This window comes from Ursus americanus, chromosome 3 (assembly GCF_024610735.1).
Source record: "Ursus americanus isolate L20-20 chromosome 3, mUrsAme1.1.p, whole genome shotgun sequence".
NCBI classification, from domain to species: domain Eukaryota; kingdom Metazoa; phylum Chordata; class Mammalia; order Carnivora; family Ursidae; genus Ursus; species Ursus americanus.
The window spans coordinates 40,239,831-40,252,670 of NC_142129.1; the positions used below are offsets into that span (position 1 = coordinate 40,239,831).

The 12,840-nt window shown below is 46.0% G+C and overlaps 1 protein-coding gene across 3 annotated transcripts in view; it reads left to right on the top strand.

Annotated features, from left to right (window-relative positions):
• Window positions 1–9,470, top strand: part of AOAH (acyloxyacyl hydrolase) — a 250,760-nt gene extending 241,290 nt beyond the window's left edge. For all 3 annotated transcript variants that reach the window (XM_045792859.2, XM_045792860.2, XM_087860902.1), the window contains one exon: window positions 9,099–9,470. In XM_045792859.2, the coding sequence (XP_045648815.1) occupies window positions 9,099–9,227 (129 nt within the window). In that variant the 3' untranslated portion in view covers window positions 9,228–9,470. The remainder of the gene's footprint in view (window positions 1–9,098) is intronic.
• Window positions 9,471–12,840: the final 3,370 nt, after the last annotated feature.

The following is a 12,840-nucleotide window of genomic DNA, read 5'->3' on the forward strand; positions in this document are numbered from 1 at the left end:
CTACTTGGGATGTTTCTTCATTAAAAAAAAAAGAAAAGAAGAAGTACGGGAGTAGTTCTGCCACTTTTCAAATTTTGAAAACTAGCCATTCTTTGCAACTCTAGTCTTTCTGGCCTAGCCTTTGGTAAGGACAATGTGGCAGTGACAAGGCCCTAAACCAGAGAAGCAGTCCTGGTGTGCTTTCCCCATGGCCCTGGTCTCAGTGGTCAGCCAGGCCAGAGGGAGGGCTGACCGTCCCCTTGGGAGCCTGAATGGAATGGGCAGTCCACATTCCCTCAAGCTGTAGGCTCGCCGAGTACCTGCGGGCAGGGCTAAGAACTGTCTCAAAGGAAACAGAAAAGAGTGCCACTCTATCTACGAATGAATAAACAGTGGAGTCCCATAAATGCTGGGTAAATTGAAAGTGAGCATCACATGCCCATCTTCCTGTTTTAAACAACTGAAAAAATAAATCTGAGTAATGCATCTCAGATTATCTAACTTTCCTGTGTATTGTGTGGATTAGCTGATCCAACAGAATTATTGGCTGGAAGCTGGTTAAATATTAGAATCTGCTCCCTGCTGAATGATGACTTTTGTCTTAGAATGGTTTTTAATATGGAGACCTTCTTTCTGGCAATAATTAGGTAGTGGTTTTTGTCATTCCTGCATATCACAGAGTTTTACCTTTCTGATTCTAGAGAGAATTGTGGATAGGAAGAAATGGTCAGAGAAGGAGTTTATTAGGAACAAACTAAAAAGGAGAGGGTCAAAAATAGCTTTGTTTTATCCTTTGGGACATATTTGTCTGCTCCACCAAAAGACCATCCTGTCCCCGACACTTAAAATAATATTAGGATTCAAAGTCTGTCACATTAGGGCTCTATCTTGCACTCAGACAGCTTTGCCTATAATGGATTATTGAGAACAGGGTCGAAAGCTGAAAATCAGGAGGCGGGGGGCAGCACCTGGCAGGCTCAGTCAGGTACAAGATGCCACTCTTGATCTCAGGGTCATGAGTTCAAGTCCCACATTGGGCATGGAGCCGACTTAAAATGAATGAACTAATTAATTAAAAATTAAAAAGCTGAAAATCGGTGTGGGCCATAATCCTATGTTATTCCTGGGAGATTTTTCCCATGCTGGTCGTAGAGGATGGCATGGTGGAGTCACATCCAAAGTGAGCGGCAATGGGTAGCCATGCGCAAAACCTGCCTAGTTATCGTATATATTGAGCTAGAGTCCAGACTGCAACTTGCAGTCCAGACTGCAACAGTCCAAAACTGTTTATTGAGTGCCTAACACAGTGAGAATTCAATACTGAACAAGAAGCTGCCCCTGCCATCTAAGGAGATTATAGTCTAGAGGGGAAGAACGACCAGTGAATAGATAATTAAATATAAAGCGATCGATGCCTCCAGTCGTGTGAGCACGGGCCGTTGGGAGCACTATGGGGGATGGGATGGGAGAGAGCGCGTTTGGAAAAGCTTTCAGAGGGGCTCACTTATACATAAGAGTAGGAGCTAATCAAGTACAGGGGACAAGGGAGGGGCTACACAAAGTGCTCCGAGCGGGGGAAACTGCGCGGGCCAAGACCTGAGTGCGAAAAAACAAGAGAAAACAAGCCCGTGGGGCCTGCTGGAGGACATAAAAGAGCCGCAGTGCAGCCAGGTCATACCGTGTGGGCGTGGGGTCGAGAGACAGGGACCAGGAGTACTCGCTCAAGGACCACATCACAGAAGGTCTGCACGGAGTTTGACCTTTTACCTGTGGGGGAGGAGGAGCCACTGAAGGTTTTCAAGCAAGAAAGAAAAATGACAAGACTCGTGGTAGCAGCTGGAGAATGGTGTGGGGGGACCATCCTAGAGGCAGGGAGACTGTCTGGAGGATGCTTCTGTGTGTCAGAGGTGATGGCCCGGGGCAGGGGGCGGAGAGAGAAGGGTGTGCATTGGACAGATTCACACAGCTGAATCAACAGAACGTGGCCATTTATTGGACGTGAGCGTGAAAGAGAAAGAGGTGCTAAGCATGACACTTCTTTCATGACTTGGGAAATCAGGTAGATGATTCTGTTGCTCACAGAGGTGAGGAAGGCAGAGGACGGGGTGGTTTGAGGAGGAGTTTGGCATACCTTGGATTGAAGGAGCCTGCAGGACATCCAAAATGGGAGTGTCTCTTTAGCAGATGACATACAAGCCTGGAGCTCAGGAAAGGGTCTGGGTGGGAGCTACAGATGTGAGCACATGAGCACATCCTGACATAGAACCTTGAAGAGGAGTCTCAGCATACCTGCGAACTCCCCTCCAGACAACGCACCTTACGGCAGAGGCAGTGCTGATGGATCCTTTTAGAACCTTATGTTATTACTTTAAAAACTAGTAACTTAAAACTGCCACACATGCGTATACACACACACACACACACACACACACACACACACACACATAAGCAAATGGTCCACAAAACATAGTGAGCCATGGGAGTCCACATCTTTTCCATCTTAAAAGAGCCAGATGAGCAAGGTTGGTCTAAGGACCTCATGCCAATGGCACAAACATAATACCAACTAAAGGAGTAGGCTCAGGCCGTGTTCACATGCCCTCCCACCAATTCCTGTTCATCTGGGCAAAAACAGTTGGCACTGGCCCTTAACCACCAAGGGGGGAGAGGCTTTATCCTATTGGCCTATTTCTTTCTAAAATCCTACAAGAGAAGTGGTGGGAGTGTCGATTCAATTGCTCCAATTTTCTTAGGAAGACAGGTTTAATTAAGTATAAACATGAGTTGTGTTGAACAGTTCAAATTTATGATTGATACATCTTAATTTTTTAACCAAATTATATCTATCATCTAAACACTTTGCTTATATTTTAATGGAAAATAACCAGGTGTAGAAAAAAATCTTAGTATAGACTGACAACTGCTTTACTTTTGCATCCCACTCCCCAAGTGTAGAACCGAAATGTTAAGAAATATCTTCTCCAGTGGGAGGGGGGAAACTAGGTTATAATGCCGGACTTGACAGTTGATGGCATTTGGTGGGCGGGAAGGAGATGACTCACAGGACTGGGCATCTGGATGAACAGAAGTGAAAAATAGCAAGGCAAGGAACCCCGAAGAGGAAGGGGCAGATTTGGGCATTCTGAATTTGGGGTGGCTGCACAATATCCAGATATCTAATCACCATTAGATCAAATTGATGGGTTCTGATCTCAGGAGAGGGGCCTGGCCTGGAGACACAGGTTTGGAAATCATCAGTATCTAGTTGAGAACTGGAGACACTTGCAGAAATGAGATTGGCCCACGGGGTCAAATTATGACCATTGCCCATCAGAGAAGGACTCATTGGAGAGGAGACCCAGGAGACCGTTTGATGCCTCCAGTAAGAGCAGGCATAGTAGAGACGGGAGAACAGCTGACCAAATGCAGAGAAAGTTTGACTTATAAAAGAAATTATATGGCCAAGACCCACAACCCAGATTTGTGGCCTATGGAAGCCACAGCAATTCTACCAATTCAAATACTCACTTTTTAAAATCTCTGCAAAGCTAAGTCTCTGAAGAGGTACTTAAAAGATCTCTGGGCCTAGAACCAGACAATAGTAAACAGAAAATGTTGGAAGAGCCACAGACGTACATCAAGTCCAGCATCCTTGGCTACTCTGAGACCACCCAGCTAAGCCTCCCTGACACGTCCTGCCGTAGCAGCTTTGCCCAGCAGAGCTCTCTGCAAGACCACCTCCTCTCCTCTCACGATGCCAGTAGCAGCTCAAACCATCCTCCTGAAACTCTTCCTGCAAGCAATGAATTTTCCATGACATCAACTCCCCTACTTTCTCTTGAGCCCTGAACCTTGTACGTTGCTGGAGGCAGACATAAGATACTAATCAGTGGATTGGTTTTACACTATATATATATATATATATATATATATATATATATATATATATATATATATGGCTTTAATATGTATTATGTGTATAATTGGTTGTTAAATGTTAACAGCCTTCAGGTCTTTGTTGCTCTCAGCATGTGAGCCCCTGGGAACCCACGGTCCTGAGTGGACTTGTGGAGTCCCTCAAAGAGGGAAACGATGCTGGCAGTGGGGAGGGTGGAGAGCAGGGCCTTCTGGGCTGGGGAACCTTCAAACACTTTAGGCTGGTCCTGCCCATGCATCAGGGACCCTGTCTGTTCAGTTTGCTCTATACATAAAGCCAGCTAGCAACAGTGGCTCTGGAATGACACACTGAGTCAGCACAGAGAGGCTAGAGCTGGAAATTTACATTTTCCCATAGATGTAAATGTTTAAATACCTCTTACACCGTTGGCATGTTGTTGGTTTACAAATTTAAAATTAATTGGGACAGGGATGCTTGGGTGGCTCAGTCGGTTGAGCGTCTGACTCTTGATTTCGGCTAGAGTTGTGATCTCAGGGTCGTGGGATGGAGTCCCATGTCAGCCTCTGCACTGGGTGTGGAGGCTGCTTAAGATTCTCTTTCCCCCTCTCCCTCTGCCCGTCCCCCTGCTTGCTCACGCATGCATGCTCGCGCTCTCTCTCTCTCGCTCTCTCAGAATAAAAATAAAATAAAATTAATTGGGTCCAATAGACCATGTTTCTGGGCAAATTGAGAGCCCAGAGAAGCAGAGCTATGCCTTCCCTGTGGTAAGGGCTTCCCTGCAGGCGTTTAAAAGCAATCTTACCAAGATAGCCCAGAAATGTTCTTCCTATAGGAAAAATAAATTCACAGTATATTTTTAACTTTGGTCTCATAAAACCCCAGAGTTAAATTTAGCAAGGGTTCAACTTAAAAGGGATCAGGGATGATAAGTTTTTGGTGAAATCTATGCAATCTTGCTTTGAATTGCATTTATTTTTTTTTTAATATTATAAAAAGGTAGTTACTGTTTAGGGTTTGATTTTATAGTTGTCTTACTAATGAATTCTATTTTTGTAGCAAAATACATAAAATTAGTTTATGAAGTAGGAATGTGAAGGGGGATTGTGTGCGGCTGTGACCCTGCTGGGCTTGCACGGTGTCCAGAGGTGTCTCAGGAACGTGTGGGGTGAACCCAATGGCGTGTACTTACGGGGAGGACCAGGCGCTGTCCTGGAGAGGGGCTCAGCATAAGTCCAAATATGGTTAGGCAAAGAAGTGTGGCTCCTTTTAAAAACTGTCATCATAAGGGAGAGAGTCTAGAAGCCATATGGTGGCTCTTACCAGAAACTGCACCAGATTCCTACCCTTCCCCTCCCCCTAGACTCATGCCTCGATCCTGGGGGATTCTGGGACTGCACATCAACACTGAAAGATCTGTTTTGCCGGACCCACCTAAGACAGCAGGGTATTAAATCCCCCTGCTTTGTTGCCCCTTCGCGGAGAATTTCAAAGAGGAAACTTTACAGTGGACCAGGGACCATCATGTGATTTGGGCACTGTGAGCGCTTCTCAGCACCAGCAGCAGGCAGACAGGTGGGTGGCATATTCCACAAAAGCACTGGGGCTGCAGGAGTGCCTGCGAAAAAGCACCAGGGCTCCTCAGAGGGTAGCCCGAGGAAGAGGCCCACCTGCCGGACTCTGGAGTGGGTTCTGCGGGAGAGCAGCGCCACCCCGACGGAAGCTGTCTGCACTCACCGCAGCTGGGCCCTGCCGGAGCTCGCAGGCAGCCCCGTCCACCAAGGGAGAGACTCTTTCGGGCCTGACTCCGTTAACCAGAAAGTCTCACTGAACCAGAACCTCCTATTCCCCAGCATTCTGCTGGGCCGGACGTCCACTCACGCGTGTGTGTGGTAGGGTAGGTGAGCCACGCAGCCTACGAACCCCTTCCGTGGGCACTGTCTCTGTTCCCCTGTCCTGAGGACAAACGTGCGGGAGACGTGTGACAAAAGTCTCCGCTGGTGAAATAAATTAGCTTGCGCCCATCTGATGGAATACCGTGCACGGAATAAAAACCATGATATAGATCTACCTTTAGTGACACAGAAATATGTTTGTAATATAGAGCAAAGTAAATAAAAGCGGATTACAGATTGTGGGGGCGATTACTCAACTGTATGCATTTGTCAACACTGGCGAAGCTGCTTATCACAAGAAGTTAATTCCACTGTGTGTGAATTATCCTCAGAAAGAGTGGACTATAAAATGATATTTACGCAAGGATCCAATTTGTGCGTGCGCGCGCATGTGTGTGCACGTGCAAGGCTCTACACCCAGTGTTAACGTGGGCTACCTCTGTTATAATTACAGATGACTTTCACTTATTGTTTTCTCTTTTGGCTAAATTGCCTTTTCAAATTTTTCTCAGATGAGTAGGGATTGCTTTACTATGTTAAACTACGACCAGGGAAGCATAAAAGAATATTCCTGTTCAGGGAATAGCTAACCCGGAGTAATGAGGGGAAGGGTGGCGGGGCCTTGCCTGGTGCGTCATGGGAGTTGCAACAGGAGGTTGGTTGTAAGAGAAGCCCACAGTAGATGTTCAGTAAATGTTTGTCACATGAGCGAGTGACTAGAGTGGGTCATTTTACCATAAGTCTCTAGTTTAATAATAACCATGCCATTCTCGCTTTAGACCTGATGTATTAGCAGTGCACACTCATAAATATTTTCATCTCCATTAGAGTGACAACCAGCTAATTGCTTTCAAACCAGTTACCTCATGCACAAAGCTGAGCTCCTTCCTTTTAACTTTCCTCTTCTTATCCTCACCCCATCTCCTCCTTTATTAATTTAGATTGGGAAATAAATAACCACAAACGTCTTGGTTTCACATAATTGTTAGGAAGGCAGCTTAGGTGTACCAAGTAGAAATGCAGAAAACAAAACAGAAGAACCAGTAATTTTCCACAGACCTGGCAGCAGCCTCCTTTGTTGAGAAATAGCAGGAAAAACAGCCACAAGACCAGTCTTCTGTCTTCCAAGACACTGATTGCTTGGTGTCCTAGAGACAGGAGCAGCCCCTTCCTGGAAACCTGCTGGCTTGATAGTTAGCCTGGAAGGGGGGGTGGCCGAGGGAGGAGGTGGGGTATGGGTGTAGGCGTGTGTGTGTGTGTGTGTGTGTGTGTGTGTGTGTGTGTGTGTGATTGGGAGAGGGTGGATATGGTATGCGTGGTGTGATGTGACGTGTGTGGTGTTGGGGGGTGTGGTATTGGGGATATGCACGTTTGTGGTAGGGGTAGGGGTGGTGTGTTTCTGTTAGGTACCACATGGATATAATCAAGATTACATTGTTGGATACATAGAATTTGGGGTCCACCTCAAAAGGCTCAGGAATATATTGAAATACTGGGGGTAATTAATGTAGCAACTAAACCAGTTCTAGTTTTTTCTAACAGCTGCTAAAACCTTACACACAATTTAGACCCAGAAAGCTCTCTATTTTTTTTTAAGATTTTATTTATTTATTTGAGAGACAGAGAGTGAGAGAGAGAGAGAGAGAGCAAGAGAGGGGGGAGGGTCAGAGGGAGAAGCAGACTCCCTGCTGACTGGGGAGCCCAATGTGGGACTCGATCCTGGGACTCCAGGATTATGACCTGAGCTGAAGGCAGACGCTTAAGCGACTGAGCCACCCAGGTGCCCCAAGGTCTTTAAACCATATATTCTAGCCCACTCATTTTGCAAGTGAGAGAATTGCAGCCCAGAGAGTAGAAGGGGGCTGCCCAACATCACACAGGGACCTGGCAGCACTGCCTGTTGGAATGGTGAACAAGACCTGCCCTTTGGAGACAATGTCCATATGCTTCTGAATAAGGTTAGGGACATCCCCGAGCACCTGCTCTGAACAGTGTGTTCCCCCCCCGAAAGGCCTTCAGCAATCACATTTCTCTTTCAGCATTCCCTTTGCAGATGTAGCCAAGTTAGGGCCTGGAAGTCTGGCCAGGCCCCATTTGCTAAATAAGGGCATTATCTGCAGAGAAAGAGTCCTCATCAAAGGCACGTTAATGACAAGCCAGAGGATTAGACAACCAAGAATGGATCCTGTAAGCCCCACAAATAAAGGGAAACCTACTGTAAAACCAAGCAACCAGAGAGTGGGCGTTAAGCTGGGAAAGCCAGACACAGGCCTTTTGTGCATCAAGCCAATGATTCCTCACCCTGGCACCCAAGCCACACCCTTCATGCTTACAGCACCCTTCAACCCAGTTACTCTGCATCCTCGTTTCCCAGGAGCCCTTGGTTTCCCACCATGCCATTCTCTTCCACACCTCTGTGCCTTTGCACAGCCTGGGTCCTCCACTGGGTGCGGTTTCCCACATCATTCATCCGGATGAACTCCCCCTTGAAAACTCAGCTCAGCCATCACCCTCTTTAGGGAGGAGGTGTCGCTTCCTCCACCCAGCAGAGTCGGCACCTCCAACCCTTCCAGCCTCCCACAGACGGCCCTGTGGGTTTGGTGGTGTCGTTTTGCATGTCTGGAGTTTCTTGAAGGAAAGACTCATCCAGTTCATCTCCAAAACCTAAGCCCTAGGCCTGCAGTAGATGTTAGCTCTCCACAGATAAATGAAAATGTGCATTTGCTGTCTGTTACTAAATAGAAAAACCACCTCAGAATGAGCAGCTCAAAACAATACCGAGCTTGCAGTTTCTGTGGGCAGAGTGCTGGCACAGTTTAACTGGGGCGTCTACTTAGGGTCTCACAAGGCAAAAATCCGGGTGTGTCATCCAGGCCATATCCTCATCCAGAGACCCAACTGGGGAAGAATTGCTTTCAAGTTCACTTAAGTTGTTGGTAGAGTTCATTTCCTTGTGGTTGTAGGACTGAGCACCCAGCTTCTTGCGGGTGTTAGCCCCTTGCTGTGCAGGCTTCCTGACAAGCTTTCTTCCTTCATGCATCCCACAAAAAGAGTCTCCCAAGAAGACTGCCAGTAAAGCAGAGTGTGAGATAATGTTACATAGTCACTGAAGTGACATCATTTTACCTTCACCATATTCCATTGATTAGAACCAAGTGCGAGCTCCCACCCACAGCAAGGGAAGAGGATTCTACAAAGACAAAGCGAGGAATCATGGGGGACCCTTCTAGAGTCTGCCGACCACACAAAGAATGCAGTAAATCCTGCTATTAAACTCTTTACTTTGTTTTAATTTTCCTTTTATTCCTCCTTTGGGTTCTCTCTTGCAGGTGGCTTCACTGCTGTTGGCAGATCGCTTCTGGAAGAAGGTGCAGCTCCAGTGGCCCCAGGTTCTGGGAAAGGAGAATCCATTCAACTCTCAGATTGAACAGGTGTTTGGAGACCAAGGGGGCCACTGAGCGCCTTCAGGATGTGCACTCCTGGAAAGCTCAGGGAGGCAAGAACTTGGGTAAATTCATCCAACAAACGGTTATGGGGCTGCCATTTTGCAGGCACATAGAACCCTCTTTAGCAGCAACTTGGCAAAGTGCTTTTCTCTCATTTTGGAGTCTATCTAAATGACAGCATGATTCGGAGTGTTTCGGGGAGCAGTTCCCTCCATTTGTCCCTCAAGTCACTTTAATAAAGTGTTTTGGATGCCATTCCAAGCAAGAGAGAGTATCGGTGCCCTTTAACAGCTTATTGTTCTAAAATCAAATTAGAAGTCCAGCAATGCTCGGATCTTACCCAGGGTGTTGGTGCGCCAGGACTGAGCCTCACTCCGGTGCTGCTGCTTTCGGATGGCCAGCAGGCTGGGGCTGCCCCTAGGAAGGCTGCTGGCTGGCTGCCAAGAGCTCTCACAAGAGAACACAGAACTATAAACACAAAATTAGGTACAAACTTGGATGTTTATTTAGAACGAGAAAAGAAATCACAACAAATGGCAATTTTTTTTTAAGTTGACAAATAGCATAAGCCCCACAAAATCCAGACGATTGAAAAAATGACAATTTTTCTTTGTTTTAAAGGTTTTCTTACATTCTTCAGCTGCATAGTCTCATCAGCTTTTCCTATAACAATGATTTGGTGATATCAGGGTCTACAGAAAGGACAGAAAAGTAAAACGTGTTGCTTTTTATTGATAATTTAGAAGAGTTTCTTTCAGTTGCATAACTCATTGGTAAAGTCATGTAAATTTTTAGAATTGTTGTCAAATTGGGAGGACCTCTATCAAATCTCTTTTGAGTGAGAGCTATAAGAGACACACTCCCTATTTGGAGTACTGTTAACATTTTGTGTGCGTGTAAGCCTGGGAATTCTGGTAAATTCTATCGCACACCATTCTCGTTGGTGTGTCACTTCCCTTGCCCATCTCTGACACAGCCATGGATTTTGGGGGCCAGTGGGTATATGCCCAGACCCACATCGCACTGCCAGCACCCCACTTCACATAGGCACATCTTCCTACATTCTGCCCTCAGAAGCTTGCTTGACACAGCCCAGAGGTGTGGGGCAGTTCCACCCCAGGCAACCCAGGAGCCGGTGAATAAATGCACCAGCCTCTTGCTTTCATGGTCAGTTTGGGGAGGCATTCAGTGTGCTTCTCAGAGGCAGAATCAGCCCCTTCGTTCATGGCAACGATGCCTTAGATGGTGCTTCCTTCTACTCTGTGTCACTCTCCTTGCCCCCTCATTCCTGCCCTCTGGGATGCTTCCCAAATAAACCACCTGCACCTAAGTCTTTGTCTCAATAAAGACAACATTAAAATGATGGTGTGTTCATAATTGTGTATGCTTTATTACTGAATATATTCCTGATATGAAGATACTTCTGTTTCAACTAGGCACCAATGCAAACTAAACGTCCCACTCACTGTACACCGTCCACTGCCATGGACCAGCTTCTGGCTTCATGCATTTACACCTTGTTTCTCCTCTGTGATCCACCACTTCCCATGCCGGGAGCTGTAGGATACTTTCATTCTGTGATCTGCCCATTGGCCCTAAACCCTTGTAACCATGCTGATGAGCAGTAGGAGCATATCTAGAAGCCCTTCCTATACCTGGATGGCTAGCGGTCACCCAGCTGTGCACAGAAATGACTGCAAACTACATAAATATTTCAACATAAACCCACCTTAAATGGATCTCCACTTCAACTGCCCCAGAATTCCCACGGCTAGCCCACAGCCACCAGATAGAAAATAAAGTACACAGAGAAGAAGCAATTGTGTTTAAAATATCCTACTTTTGCAAATTTTAGAAAGCGTGTGACCATGTGAATGTATTGCTTGGACCCCTTCCAAGGCTTTGGAAGGGACCCTAAACTTAATCTTTTTTAGACTTATGGTCAGTCTACCTTGGCTCACAAAATTAATTTGCGAGATGGTGTGTGAGCTCCGTTTTAGGGGCCAAAACACTTAAAATGTTGTCAACCCACTAATTTCTGTCACCTGGACAGAACCCTTGGTTCAGCACAACCAGGACATGTCCTGGAGAGGTGGATCAACAGGGGGCCAACATGCCATCAGGAAGCTGCTTGTTTCCAGCAGGAAATACAAATGAGGAGAGTAAATTGGAGAATACGAGGTATGGAGGTGTGGGACTATGGAAATCTGGTATATCTGTCTCCTCCTGAGGGATGTGTCCACTAACAGGGTCTTGGTAAGTACATTTCTGGTTTTGGTGTTCCAACATCTCATGTTATGTTTAAGCACCAAAATACTAATACTTGTTGTAGTGTTGTGTTTTTTCATCTTTTTTTTTAATCTGAAATCTTGATCATTTAGTCTCAAGATATACCCAGAGAACACTGCACTAAAATTTTGTATTCCTTTAGAAAGAATTCTATTTAATCCTCACTCTGTTTAAGATGCTTTCAAGTTACTTTATCACTATTCTAATTTCTACTTCCCAGACTACTTGTGAAGCTGATAATCTCGTATTGCTTTTGCAGTCTCGTTGTTGGAGGGGATAGAGAATTCATTTTAGGTCTAATCATTTTCCAGAAGGCCCTGAAGGACTAGAGTTGTTTTAAAAGTGTGGAGTATATAGGGAGATGCAGAAAGTACAGGGAAGAAGTTCCCAGACTGAATTGTTCTGAGACCAACCACATCCTTTCTCCCACCCTAGAAGTCATCTCTGTCCCTGCCACTTTTTCCTGTCAAATTCTCTTAGGAACAGAAGCCCCCACCTTAGGGAATAGTTTCACCAGTACCATATTTCCCCTTTGTCACTTGAACAGGTTCAGATGGGGAGAGAGACGTGCCTTCATCCTGAGCCCTGACCTCACTCCTGGGGCATGGCATCCCAAAATCAAAGGGTAGGAGAGGATGGCGCTCCCATCTCATTTTTTTTTTTTTAATGAAGCACCAATACTGCACAAAGTAAGTACTAAATACCGCTATTGTCTCCTCAAGAACTGGAGTCCGAGGCCAGGCCCTCACCCTGGGGTCAGGAGCCTCTGGGTGAGGCGAGTCCACTTCTGCCTCCATCTTTATACTCCACACCAATCCAGACACGTTCTTTCTTTGAGATTCAACCACATCTTTCTCTCTGGCTTAGGGATGTTCTGTCCCTGTAAGTTGCTTTATGTACTTCTCATAACTTCCAAGTGTCCAGAATTTACAAGATAGCTGCAGGGAACAGCTTTTATGTTGTATTTCTGCACTGGTGCCTCTTGAGATCCTGTCTTCAGCCTCCATGTTTTCAGAATCATAGCGTGTTCAATGCTAGCCTCTGAGAGGCATGTGAAGGACTTTTCCAGGTGGGCTCACATCCCTCTCCATCTCCTTCCCCCATTCCTGCAGTGGCTTCCTGATGAGACGCACCAGAAGAGATGCTCCAGGAGATAAGAACCTGGCCAGTCATGTTCCCTCCTGTATCCACAGCCTTACAACAATGCCAGCCCATGAGAGGTGCTCAGTAAGTAGTACTGACTGGTAAGTGAGTGAATGAATGAATGAATGAGACATTAGTGTTGCCTTCCAAGTCACACTTCATTATTTCTTACTATTTAAAAACAAAAAAAGAA